Below are 12,945 nucleotides of genomic sequence, written 5' to 3' on the forward strand. Positions count from 1 at the left end.
CCTTGGATACATAGACCAGTAACCTCGCTGGTAGGGATCTATACTTAGATCAGGAAAGACATTCCAATATATATACTGACTATTGGCGTATAATTCACTACTTTTCAGACTCAATCAAAAGCTTTTTCAAATGATCGTTAACAGCCAAGGTATGTTTGTCACACTAACGACCTGTTGATGTGACGAGATTTTCTTACCAATCTGTTGTATAGTCCTCCTTTGTCCAGAGAGCATGGTTTACATTCATTCTTTATGCATCTCTTAGAAAAAAATAGGTATGCATTTGACAGTCACAATGAACAAACTTCTACAACATATGTTTCCCTCTGTTTGTAGTATACATGTACATAAGTTGTGATGCGCTGTGTTGATATCATTCAGTGTCATGGAATATCTTATTTTCAGTGATGAGGGTACATGTATACCACCTTTAAACGTTTGTGTATGCATGTTTGGTATAAAATGTTCAATGAGACAACATTCTGAAGTTGGACTAAATTAGCATGGTTAAGCTGCTGTTGTCTTTTTCCTTGATGTTCAGGTTCTTAGTTCCTTTAAGTACTACTGGCAAGCGACCAGTTCTCGCCGAGTACCAATTCTCGCCATCGCATCTGTACTTGTATAATCACAGACAAATTTTGAGACACTTTTTTGTGGAAATCCGTATGGTAGTTTCTTCTCTCAGAAGAAGGCTTTATTGGCTAAATTTGCATAGAAATCATACAGATTATTTGAGATACAGATGCGAACACAAGAACTGGTCGCCTGCCAGTAGTGAGTCTTCAATGGTCATGATATGCCATATTTCTTTTTCATTTTTACCAAACTTATATTCAGTATTCAGTGCATATTAAAAAATTATCTGTCCTTGAGGCTAGATATTGATTATGATGTCTTATTTTCAGAGAAAATAATATGAGCTCCACTCTCAAAATAATGACATGATATTCATTATCTTTCTGCAAGGGAGATAACTCTGTTATACAGACAGAATACTATACGAATCAAGGTCTTGCTCATTTACTGTTATCTTTTTGTCATATTTCTTCATTTTCTTCCTAGTCATGTTTACCTTTAGTTTACAACCCATTCATTATCAAAGGTTGATAACTTTTCTTGAGTTTTAATTTCTGTATGGAATGTTTTACAGTACTTGAATGAACTTCATATCACCTAATAGGTGTTCTTCATATCACCTAATAGGTGCTCAATTTCCTTTACAGTCTTTATGTTAGTGCACTGTATCTGTGTTAATGGCTTGAGTGAGAGCTACTCTATCACAATAAGCTAATTGCTTGGATTTTGTGAAAACTCAAACACTCTAGTCATTTATAGTGATTTTGTTTTGTGAAAAGCATGTTACTGCTAAGTTGCTAACAGAACATTTTTTTCAGACTGACAGCTTTACAGATTCCTATCTTCTCGTCTGATCAGTTGTTTTGTAGTTGACTATATAATCTTCCATGATGTTGACTTAAAGTCCCAATATCCGTATCTGTCTTATTTTTTCATAATTTATAAGAATCTTGGGGGAAAAAAATCCTTTTGTAAATCATGCAGAGACATGACTAAATCAAGATAACCGATAATAATTCGGAAAACTATTGATAAAAATTGAATAAATATTGAATATCGCTAGGTGGGTCTCATTTAGTCAAACAAACCAAAGATAGCCAACATTGTAATGTTGTTGCCAAGAAGGTCATATGACTACCGTAACTACGTAAGGTCTGTCCAAACTCTTCCGAGAACGGGTCATGAACTCTCCGACTTCCATTAGGCAATAATCGTAACTTCTATGGCTACCAGTTTAAAATGAAGGCATGTTTACAAGTATCAACTTTCAACAACTGCTGTACCAAAGTTATTAAGAAATCATGATAAATATTCTTTGATATAACTTAATTTCAAAATACATCTACAAAAACTAACAATATCGGGGTTGCATCTAACTTTAATTTTGGTTGATAGTTACGTATAGTGTTGCTTTAAGTTTCAATTTGGCATCCCTGAAGTGCAACTTAGTTTCATGTGGAAAATACTATGCATGTTTATGATAATGTAATATCTTATTACAATGCTTACATATATTGGATAGAAAAATGAGATGAAATTGAGCCATATAGCCATCATTTTTGTCAAAACAACTGACAGGAGTTTGGCTCTAATCCTGCTGATGAATACAGATTAAAATCCAGTACTAGTTAATGATAATTAGCTATAGATATATCATGTGACTGTTGTAGAACTAAATGCTATGGTGTAACCACAACGATATGGTAGATTTGTAAGGTAAAATGTTTTATAGGGTCTTATATGCTGGGTATTTAGTAACAGATCTTTATGAAACTAGATCTAGCCTCCATTAATTGCCTGCTTTTTGTGACCAATAACTTGGCAATGGATAATGCTACTTACTAATTTGCCAACCATTTGATCTGCTTTTTAAATATTGGCCGAGAAGGTGATCAACTATTTACTGATTGGCTTGCAAGTCAGCCAATCACTTTTTGATTGGATGGCAAATTGATCACTTACTTTGAGACTGACAAGTTGATTAGTTTCCTTCTGACTGGCTGTTTAGTAATGAGAGCTTTTCCTTCTGAATGACCAATGGAAATGAACTATTTTTACATTTTGATAAACTCACATTGGTAAGGGATATTTGTACTCTGGTCTGTGATAAACTCACATTGGTTAGGGATATTTGTACTCAAGTCTGCTGATAAACTGACATTGGTTAGGGATATTTGTACTCAGGTCTGTGATAAACTGACATTGGTTAGGGATATTTGTACTCAAGTCTGCTGATAAACTGACATTGGTTAGGGAAATTTGTACTCTGGTCTGCTGATAAACTGACATTGGTTAGGGAAATTTGTACTCAGGTCTGTGATAAACTGACATTGGTTAGGGAAATTTGTACTCAGGTCTGCTGATAAACTGACATTGGTTAGGGATATTTGTACTCAGGTCTGTGATAAACTCACATTGGTTAGGGATATTTGTACTCAAGTCTGTGATAAACTCACATTGGTTAGGGATATTTGTACTCTGGTCTGCTGATAAACTCACATTGGTTAGGGAAATTTGTACTCAGGTCTGTGATAAACTGACATTGGTTAGGGATATTTGTACTCAGGTCTGCTGATAAACTGACATTGGTTAGGGATATTTGTACTCAGGTCTGTGATAAACTCACATTGGTTAGGGATATTTGTACTCGGGTCTGTGATAGACTCACATTGGTTAGGGATATTTGTACTCAGGTCTGCTGATAAACTGACATTGGTTAGGGATATTTGTACTCAGGTCTGCTGATAAACTGACATTGGTTAGGGAAATTTGTACTCAGGTCCGTGATAAACTGACATTGGTCAGGGATATTTGTACTCTGGTCTGTGATAAACTCACATTGGTTAGGGATATTTGTACTCAGGTCTGTGATAAACTCACATTGGTTAGGGATATTTGTACTCAGGTCTGTGATAAACTCAAATTGGTTAGAGATATTTGTACACAGGTCTGTGATAACCTCACATTGGTTCGGGATATTTGTACTCAGGTCTGTGATAAACTGACATTGGTTAGGGATATTTGTACTCAGGTCTGTGATAAACTCACATTGGTTAGGGATATTTGTACTCAGGTCTGTGATAAACTGACATTTGTTAGAGATATTTGTACTCAGGTCTGTGATAAACTCACATTGGTTAGGGATATTTGTACTCAGGTCTGTGATAAACTGACATTGGTTAGGGATATTTGTACTCAGGTCTGTGATAAACTCACATTGGTTAGGGATATTTGTACTCAGGTCTATGATAAACTCACATTGGTTAGGGATATTTGTAATCAGGTCTGTGATAAACTGACATTGTACTCAGGTCTGTGATAAACTCACATTGGTTAGGGATATTTGTACTCAGGTCTGTGATAAACTCACATTGGTTAGGGATATTTGTACTCAGGTCTGTGATAAACTCACATTGGGTAGGGATATTTGTACTCAGGTCTACTGAAAACAAGCTTGTACTTATGCTACACCAATGTTTTTTGTCTGCTTTTAGCTGACCGCTGCTTACAGGTGTACTGACCGCTTCATATTCTTCTCTAAGCTAATATCCAAATTATTTACTGACGGTTGTTAACATTGCAAGACTTCATTTCTTTATAAAGTAATAAATAAAATGTTTTATACTTATTCTTATATTGAATTTAAGTAACATACATGTAATTCTAATATTGAATTTGAGTAACATACATGTAATTCTAATATTGAATTTGAGTAACATACATGTAATTCTATGACATTGGAAGAAAAAACAAACACTAACAAAGCATTGGTAATTTCTGTATTCACATTATGAACGTAACTTAGAGGCATGGCTAGACAACCCCAAACAGGTATAGACTTGGGACGTTTGGGACCTAAGGTCAAGATATACAAATGCCTATAACAACTTTACCAAATACCAGCTTGTAAGAAGCTGTATATTAAGATCATGAACCTATATATGAGATAAGTCTAACGCTGATTCTTCTGTTGTTACACAGTCAGTCCCCCCAATCAGCTGAAGCACATGACGAAGCGACGAGCTACACTACCAGCCAAACGTCCTCCGACACGATATACACAGGCAGTGAAACGACGGAGAAATTCTGAAAACTCTTACGAAAAACAGGAGCTAGAGGCATCCGGTGAATCTAATGAACCTGTATCTCCTGGAAACTATGACGCTGTGTTCTTAGTGGGACAAGGTCGGGTTCCTTCTTATGACTCAAGTTACCTAACAATTCCAGGACTACAGAATATAGGGGAGGAGGATGAGATCATGGTCTGATCAGATCAGCCTGTGTTTACGTTTTAGACCGTTTATCAACATGGACGTCGATACTTTTCCTTTTCACCAGAAAGTACGAAAAACTTCAAGCTGTAATCCTTATAAATTTGACAGATTGAGAAGGAACCAACAGAATTCTGCTCCAAATTGTTTTATTAAGATACTGCATTATTTTATTAAGTTAAGTTTGAAAGTTTTAGAAAATAGCTCAAGTGAATGATATTTATATTCCAATAGGGCATTGTTCTTCTTTATAGGTATTTAAGACACTAGAAGCTCTAGTCGTCATACCAATAATTTTCTGTTTTGTTTAGAATTCACAAATTTTGACAGATGTATCCATTCATTCAGATCTTAGAGAATTAAAAACTTAATAACTTTACAGCAAATTTGAAATTTTCACACAAAAAAGTGTAAAAGAAAATATCATAATGTCCCTGATTCCTGGACATTTTCTGTTTGTCAGTATATATTTGTTTATTAGTTAAAATATCATGAGTTTAAGACATTAAATTGTGTTTCCCTGTGAGTTTAAGTTGCACGTATCGGCAATTATAGGCTGGAAAATAAGTTTGATGTCATATTACTAAGATTGGACCAACTAGTGCAATGCAGTTGATTACAATGGTGTATAAGGTATTGTTGTTGTCACTATTTATAATACCTTAATGTAACCTCATTAAGTCCCACGCTCACCTCAGAGTTAGTTCCCCTGGAGGAAGGGTACAACATTACAAATATGTGAGCCATACAGGCCCATTGGGACTTTTGTTGGTTAGGTAATGTTGAAGATCTGGTGCAATATATACCCAATGTATCATAGGGAAATTGAGGCTATACTCTTCTATCATTTGATATAGTTAGGAGTCTATTGTAGGGGCCAATACTTTAAAATGATTTTCATCTTTCTACTTGCTAGTATAATTATGTATGATAAAAGGATGTTGTCCTCTATCTCTGTGTCAGTAAATCAATACCTGTAGTAATGATTACATATCTGTACCGACTGGAGTAGTTGATCCCCTACAGTATCCCAGTTATTGGTTGTTAAACTTATTCACCGGTTCTGCTCCACAGGTGGTTGTTCTTTTGTCTAGGCAGACATAGACTGAGCACCTATATTCTCAGCCGTGAGCTATTATTCTAGTCAGTCTCTCAGTACGACTCCGGAGAATCAAGTCTGTGATGTGTAGCAATAGAATATTTATTGTCTGTATACTTTATAGGGTGCTTTGGCTTTAAAGTCATAACAGATGATGAGTCATTGAAAGGTTTCATAAATCATGCTAAAAATTACATATTCCTTGTCATTCATAAATGGTTCAATGTGTTAGAAGTTTCACCACTCTTAGAATATAGTGAGGCTGACCAGTATTGGTCATTGGAGTGAGGCTGACCAGTGTTGGTCATTGGAGTGAGGCTGACCAGTGTTGGTCATTGGAGTGAGGCTGACCAGTGTTGGTCATTGGAGTGAGGCTGACCAGTGTTGGTCTGTAGAGTGAGGCTGACCTGTGTTGGTCATTGGAGTGAGACTGACCTGTGTTGGTCTGTAGAGTGAGGCTGACCTGTGTTGGTCTGTAGAGTGAGGCTGACCAGTGTTGGTCTGTAGAGTGAGGCTGACCAGTGTTGGTCTGTAGAGTGAGGCTGACCAATGCTGGTCTGTAGAGTGAGGCTGACCAGTGTTGGTCTGTAGAGTGAGGCTGACCTGTGTTGTTGTGTAGAGTGAGGCTGACCAGTGTTGGTCATTGGAGTGAGGCTGACCTGTGTTGGTCTGTAGAGTGAGGCTGACCAGTGTTGGTCTGTAGAGTGAGGCTGACCAGTGTTGGTCTGTAGAGTGAGGCTGACCAGTGTTGGTCTGTAGAGTGAGGCTGACCAGTGTTGGTCTGTAGAGTGAGGCTGACCAGTGTTGGTCTGTAGAATGAGGCTGACCAGTGTTGTTGTGTAGAGTGAGGCTGACCAGTGTTGGTCTGTAGAATGAGGCTGACCTGTGTTGGTCTGTAGAGTGAGGCTGACCAGTGTTGTTGTGTAGAGTGAGGCTGACCAGTGTTGGTCTGTAGAATGAGGCTGACCAGTGTTGTTGTGTAGAGTGAGGCTGACCAGTGTTGTTGTGTAGAGTGAGGCTGACCAGTGTTGGTCTGTAGAATGAGGCTGACCAGTGTTGGTCTGTAGAGTGAGGCTGACCTGTGTTGGTCTGTAGAATGAGGCTGACCAGTGTTGGTCTGTAGAGTGAGGCTGACCAGTGTTGTTGTGTAGAGTGAGGCTGACCAGTGTTGGTCTGTAGAATGAGGCTGACCAGTGTTGTTGTGTAGAGTGAGGCTGACCAGTGTTGTTGTGTAGAGTGAGGCTGACCAGTGTTGTTGTGTAGAGTGAGGCTGACCAGTGTTGTTGTGTAGAGTGAGGCTGACCAGTGTTGGTCTGTAGAATGAGGCTGACCAGTGTTGGTCTGTAGAGTGAGGCTGACCTGTGTTGGTCTGTAGAATGAGGCTGACCAGTGTTGGTCTGTAGAGTGAGGCTGACCAGTGTTGTTGTGTAGAGTGAGGCTGACCAGTGTTGGTCTGTAGAGTGAGGCTGACCAGTGTTGTTGTGTAGAGTGAGGCTGACCAGTGTTGGTCTGTAGAATGAGGCTGACCAGTGTTGTTGTGTAGAGTGAGGCTGACCAGTGTTGTTGTGTAGAGTGAGGCTGACCAGTGTTGGTCTGTAGAGTGAGGCTGACCAGTGTTGGTCTGTAGAGTGAGGCTGACCTGTGTTGGTCTGTAGAGTGAGGCTGACCTGTGTTGGTCTGTAGAGTGAGGCTGACCTGTGTTGGTCTGTAGAGTGAGGCTGACCAGTGTTGGTCATTGGAGTGAGGCTGACCAGTGTTGGTCATTGGAGTGAGGCTGACCAGTGTTGGTCTGTAGAGTGAGGCTGACCTGTGTTGGTCTGTAGAGTGAGGCTGACCAGTGTTGGTCATTGGAGTGAGGCTGACCTGTGTTGGTCTGTAGAGTGAGGCTGACCAGTGTTGGTCTGTAGAGTGAGGCTGACCAGTGTTGGTCTGTAGAGTGAGACTGACCAGTGTTGGTCTGTAGAGTGAGGCTGACCAGTGTTGGTCTGTAGAGTGAGGCTGACCAGTGTTGGTCTGTAGAATGAGGCTGACCAGTGTTGTTGTGTAGAGTGAGGCTGACCAGTGTTGGTCTGTAGAATGAGGCTGACCTGTGTTGGTCTGTAGAGTGAGGCTGACCAGTGTTGTTGTGTAGAGTGAGGCTGACCAGTGTTGGTCTGTAGAATGAGGCTGACCAGTGTTGTTGTGTAGAGTGAGGCTGACCAGTGTTGTTGTGTAGAGTGAGGCTGACCAGTGTTGGTCTGTAGAATGAGGCTGACCAGTGTTGTTGTGTAGAGTGAGGCTGACCAGTGTTGGTCTGTAGAATGAGGCTGACCAGTGTTGGTCTGTAGAGTGAGGCTGACCAGTGTTGGTCTGTAGAGTGAGGCTGACCTGTGTTGGTCTGTAGAGTGAGACTGACCTGTGTTGGTCATTGGAGTGAGACTGACCTGTGTTGGTCTGTAGAGTGAGGCTGACCTGTGTTGGTCTGTAGAATGAGGCTGACCAGTGTTGGTCTGTAGAATGAGGCTGACCAGTGTTGGTCTGTAGAGTGAGGCTGACCTGTGTTGGTCATTGGAGTGAGGCTGACCTGTGTTGGTCTGTAGAGTGAGGCTGACCTGTGTTGGTCTGTAGAATGAGGCTGACCAGTGTTGTCAATTAGAGTGAGGCTGACCAGTGTTGGTCTGTAGAGTGAGGCTGACCAGTGTTGGTCTGTAGAGTGAGGCTGACCAGTGTTGGTCTGTAGAGTGAGGCTGACCAGTGTTGGTCTGTAGAGTGAGGCTGACCAGTGTTGGTCTGTAGAGTGAGGCTGACCAGTGTTGTTCAGTTAGAGTGAGGCTGACCAGTATTGGTCAGTAGAGTTAGGCTGACCAGTGTTGGTCTGTAGAGTGAGACTGACCTGTGTTGGTCTGTAGAGTGAGGCTGACCTGTGTTGGTCATTGGAGTGAGACTGACCAGTGTTGGTCTGTAGAGTGAGACTGACCTGTGTTGGTCTGTAGAGTGAGGCTGACCTGTGTTGGTCTGTAGAGTGAGGCTGACCTGTGTTGGTCTGTAGAGTGAGGCTGACCTGTGTTGGTCTGTAGAGTGAGGCTGACCTGTGTTGGTCTGTAGAGTGAGGCTGACCTGTGTTGGTCTGTAGAGTGAGGCTGACCAGTGTTGGTCTGTAGAATGAGGCTGACCAGTGTTGGTCTGTAGAGTGAGGCTGACCAGTGTTGGTCTGTAGAGTGAGGCTGACCAGTGTTGGTCTGTAGCGTGAGGCTGACCAGTGTTGGTCTGTAGAGTGAGACTGACCAGTGTTGGTCTGTAGAGTGAGGCTGACCTGTGTTGGTCTGTAGAATGAGGCTGACCTGTGTTGGTCTGTAGAGTGAGGCTGACCAGTGTTGTTGTGTAGAGTGAGGCTGACCAGTGTTGGTCTGTAGAGTGAGACTGACCTGTGTTGTTCAGTTAGAGTGAGGCTGACCAGTGTTGGTCTGTAGAATGAGGCTGACCATTGTTGGTCTGTAGAATGAGGCTGACCAGTGTTGGTGTGTAGCGTGAGGCTGACCAGTGTTGGTCTGTAGAGTGAGGCTGACCAGTGTTGGTCTGTAGAGTGAGGCTGACCAGTATTGGTCAGTAGAGTGAGGCTGACCAGTGTTGGTCTGTAGAGTGAGGCTGACCAGTGCTGGTCAGTTAGAGTGAGGCTGACCAGTGTTGGTCTGTAGAGTGAGGCTGACCAGTGTTGTTCAGTTAGAGTGAGGCTGACCAGTGTTGGTCTGTAGAGTGAGGCTGACCAGTGCTGGTCAGTTAGAGTTAGGCTGACCAGTATTGGTCAGTAGAGTGAGGCTGACCAGTGTTGGTCTGTAGAGTGAGGCTGACCAGTGCTGGTCAGTTAGAGTGAGGCTGACCAGTATTGGTCAGTAGAGTGAGGCTGACCAGTGCTGGTCAGTTAGAGTGAGGCTGACCAGTATTGGTCAGTAGAGTGAGGCTGACCAGTGTTGGTCTGTAGAGTGAGGCTGACCAGTGTTGGTCTGTAGAGTGAGGCTGACCAGTGTTGTTCAGTTAGAGTGAGGCTGACCAGTGTTGGTCTGTAGAGTGAGGCTGACCAGTGCTGGTCAGTTAGAGTTAGGCTGACCAGTATTGGTCAGTAGAGTGAGGCTGACCAGTGTTGGTCTGTAGAGTGAGGCTAACCAGTGCTGGTCAGTTAGAGTGAGGCTGACCAGTATTGGTCAGTAGAGTGAGGCTGACCTGGTCAGTAGAGTGAAGCTGACCAGTGTTGGTCAGTAGTGACCAGTGTCATTCTCTTTGTTTTATGTCAACACTTTTTACATTCCTGGCTCAGTTTGTTTGTATATTGATGTTTATCAGTCATGACATTATTTACTGCCTGGATCATGTTTGCTCACTCCTTTTGCACAAATCAAAAAAGACATGCTTTTAGAGATTGTTCATATAATTGAATACCCATTCCTTATAAACATTTATTCTTATATCAAATTGTGTCTTAGAGAAGCTGATTATTTTAATGATTTTGGATTTTCACTTGACTCATAAAAACTTGGTTTCAAACGATTTCTTTATGAATTCCGATATTAAATAAATATGCACTCGTATTTTGTAACCCCTTTGATTAACAGTGGAATATTGTAACCTTAAATGTTTTTGTGGACAGACTGGTAGTGTGTCTGCTAGGATTAATAACGATATTTAGAGAGTAAACCTTCAGTTTGTGGGGTTTTTCTCTGAACATCATGCAAGATTATCAATACATATGTGCCACATGATGCTTGAATTTTATTTAAGTCATCATTTGACCTTCTCAAGTCCTCATTGTTTTATTGCTGGTAAAGAGAACTTATTTCATTTCTTAGAACAATAGCTTTGTTGTTTTTCACAAATATGCAAATATGTTTCAATAGACTTGTTATTGTATAATTTGTTGTTTGAAAAAAAAAATCTGTGATATTCAATTAAAAAAAACCAATGTTATTTTGTGCCTTTTGATTTGAATGTGTAGCTACAATAGATAATGTAGAGCTACCACATCCGTTTTACGTTACATCCTCATTAGTTGCTTTATATTAGTGCTCTTAATATTATTATTACTTAATTTACTTCATTGTGAAGTACTAATTAGGATATATGCAAACAATGATGCTATAGTTTTATCTGCTACAGAAAATTTAAAGCAATCATTACTGTTGAAGCGAGCTTTTATGTTAATTATTATATTTTAAGATTTATTTATTTGATTTTGTTGAGAACAGATATAAAGTAGTCTATAAATTAGCCAAAGTGTTTTTCTGAGCCTCTGACCGTGTTTGTCCATTGTTGAGGCCATTGATGTTTGTGTCTGTTCTTTATTTTGCTTTAATCAGCCTTTTCCAGCAATAGATAAATATATAACTCGATAAAAAGACACAGACATTGATAAATAACCAATATGCAGATGATGAATTTGTGTTATTTGTAATATAAACATGTATGTAAAGCTAACCTGAATTACTATGTAGAACTCCATGACTCCTGTACACTTGAGTTTTATCCAGGGCCCAGTTCTTCAGTAGGTGAATTGCTATGGAGAACTCCATGACTCCTGTACACTTGAGTTTTATCCAAGGCCCAGTTCTTCAGTAGGTGAATTGCTATGGAGAACTCCATGACTCCTGTACACTTGAGTGTTATCCAGGGCCCAGTTCTTCAGAAGGTGATCAGCTTTATTATTGATGTGTGAAAATCTCATTAGAGCTTTAGTAAATATCAGGGACAGGGGCTAAGGAGTGATAAAGGATGGATGTTATAGTCTGGAGGCTGCCGTCAAAGTATCACCATTTGAATGACTGGGTCCAGATTTAGGAATAGCTGTCGTGGTATAAGTTTAAAAGTGATGATAGTGGTACCGTGTATAGTGTTATTGTAGTCTTTTTACTGTGGATTATTAACAGTGAACTTCAGTTCCCAGTGTATTTACAATAAATACCGAGCACCATGCCCATGCAATAGATAAAACATGATGCCCAGTTTGATGAATTCATTGTCCTCCGTATGTATAGTGATGACAGCCTGTAGTATATGTTACTTAGTCAGGCTTTGTTGCTCAACTCCAGTACACATAATTAACAGTGTATAAACTTTGTATGGCGACTGTATACAGTGTAAATAAACATGTGTCTGTGTAATCTGCAAACATGTAAATACAGGTTGGCGTACTTCTATAATTGATATACTGGTTTAATATTTAAGGATGTCAGCTTACTGATAAACATGAATATGTCTGCGAAGACTCATTCGTAAGTCTTGTTCAACTGATATAGTCATATCAAGATACATATTAATTGCTTTAACTGTTTCTGTAAACTGAGAATTCCTTCTTCCATGTTTTGGGTTCTCCATATTATTTCATTCCATTATTGTTTTGTGTTCTGTTCGGTTAAGATACTGACAAATTTCACAAAAACAAGACATGCATTTGTATACTTTGTGAATGTTGTCATATCAAATGATATGTGCCATTTATTTAATATGATGCTAATTAAAATCCTGAAGTATAAAATAATCATTCATCCATTTCATATGTTATCCTCAGAATATTCCATTGAGAACCTGTTCTACCTGTATGTTGACCTGTATGACTTGATTGTATGTACATAGTTAAGGATTTGTTACTAGAGGACTGCTGTCATGAACAGTGGAGAGTGAGAGTAAGGGAAGTAACTCAGAGAAAGGGAGATAATTAAGTGTCTTACAGAACAAGTGTTGTCTGAGAGTGATCAAGTCTGAGCGATACTATAATGTATCAATAAAAACAAATGTAATATTATAAAGTTGTTTGTTTTTATTTTATTTTAATTTTATGCATGTTATTTGTATTTGTCCTAAATAAGTGTTTTAGTCGACTATCATCAGTTGAGGCAAATCACCTTTTGCCAGAGGTCCATCATCCATCCCTCCACATCTCTAAGATTCATAAAAGCATGGAGAATGGCTGATTTCAAAAAGATGAATGCACCAATGAGGTAACAGAAGCTGTATACCAAGTATAGAAATCAT

The 12,945-nt window shown here is 39.9% G+C and overlaps 2 protein-coding genes across 10 annotated transcripts in view; one reads left to right on the forward strand and one right to left on the reverse strand.

Annotated features, from left to right (window-relative positions):
* LOC138332928 (unconventional myosin-IXb-like) overlaps nt 1-12,719 on the forward strand; it is a 98,999-nt gene extending 86,280 nt beyond the window's left edge. For 7 of the 9 annotated variants that reach the window (XM_069280966.1, XM_069280968.1, XM_069280970.1 and 4 more), the window contains one exon: nt 4,558-12,719. In XM_069280966.1, the coding sequence (XP_069137067.1) occupies nt 4,558-4,844 (287 nt within the window). In that variant the 3' untranslated portion in view covers nt 4,845-12,719. Of the gene's footprint in view, nt 1-108; nt 150-2,246; nt 2,293-4,557 lie in introns of all 9 variants that reach the window. The other 2 variants (XM_069280972.1, XM_069280974.1) reach the window with 2 other exon arrangements.
* On the reverse strand, nt 6,307-10,291 carry LOC138334047 (serine-rich adhesin for platelets-like). Its single transcript, XM_069282763.1, has 3 exons — nt 10,280-10,291; nt 8,819-9,694; nt 6,307-8,481 (listed from the first exon to the last, which is right to left on the reverse strand). The coding sequence occupies exons 1-3, from the start codon at nt 10,289-10,291 to the stop codon at nt 6,307-6,309; spliced, it is 3,063 nt and encodes a 1,020-aa protein (XP_069138864.1).
* Nucleotides 12,720-12,945: the final 226 nt, after the last annotated feature.

The sequence above is a fragment of the Argopecten irradians genome, chromosome 10, assembly GCF_041381155.1.
Source record: "Argopecten irradians isolate NY chromosome 10, Ai_NY, whole genome shotgun sequence".
Classification (NCBI taxonomy): Eukaryota; Metazoa; Mollusca; class Bivalvia; order Pectinida; family Pectinidae; genus Argopecten; species Argopecten irradians.

Coding starts and splice junctions, on each gene's coding strand:
- LOC138334047 (XM_069282763.1), bottom strand. Junction 8,482..8,818: donor CACTCTACAGACCAACACAG/GTCAGTCTCACT, acceptor TGACCAACACAG/GTCAGCCTCACTCTACAGAC.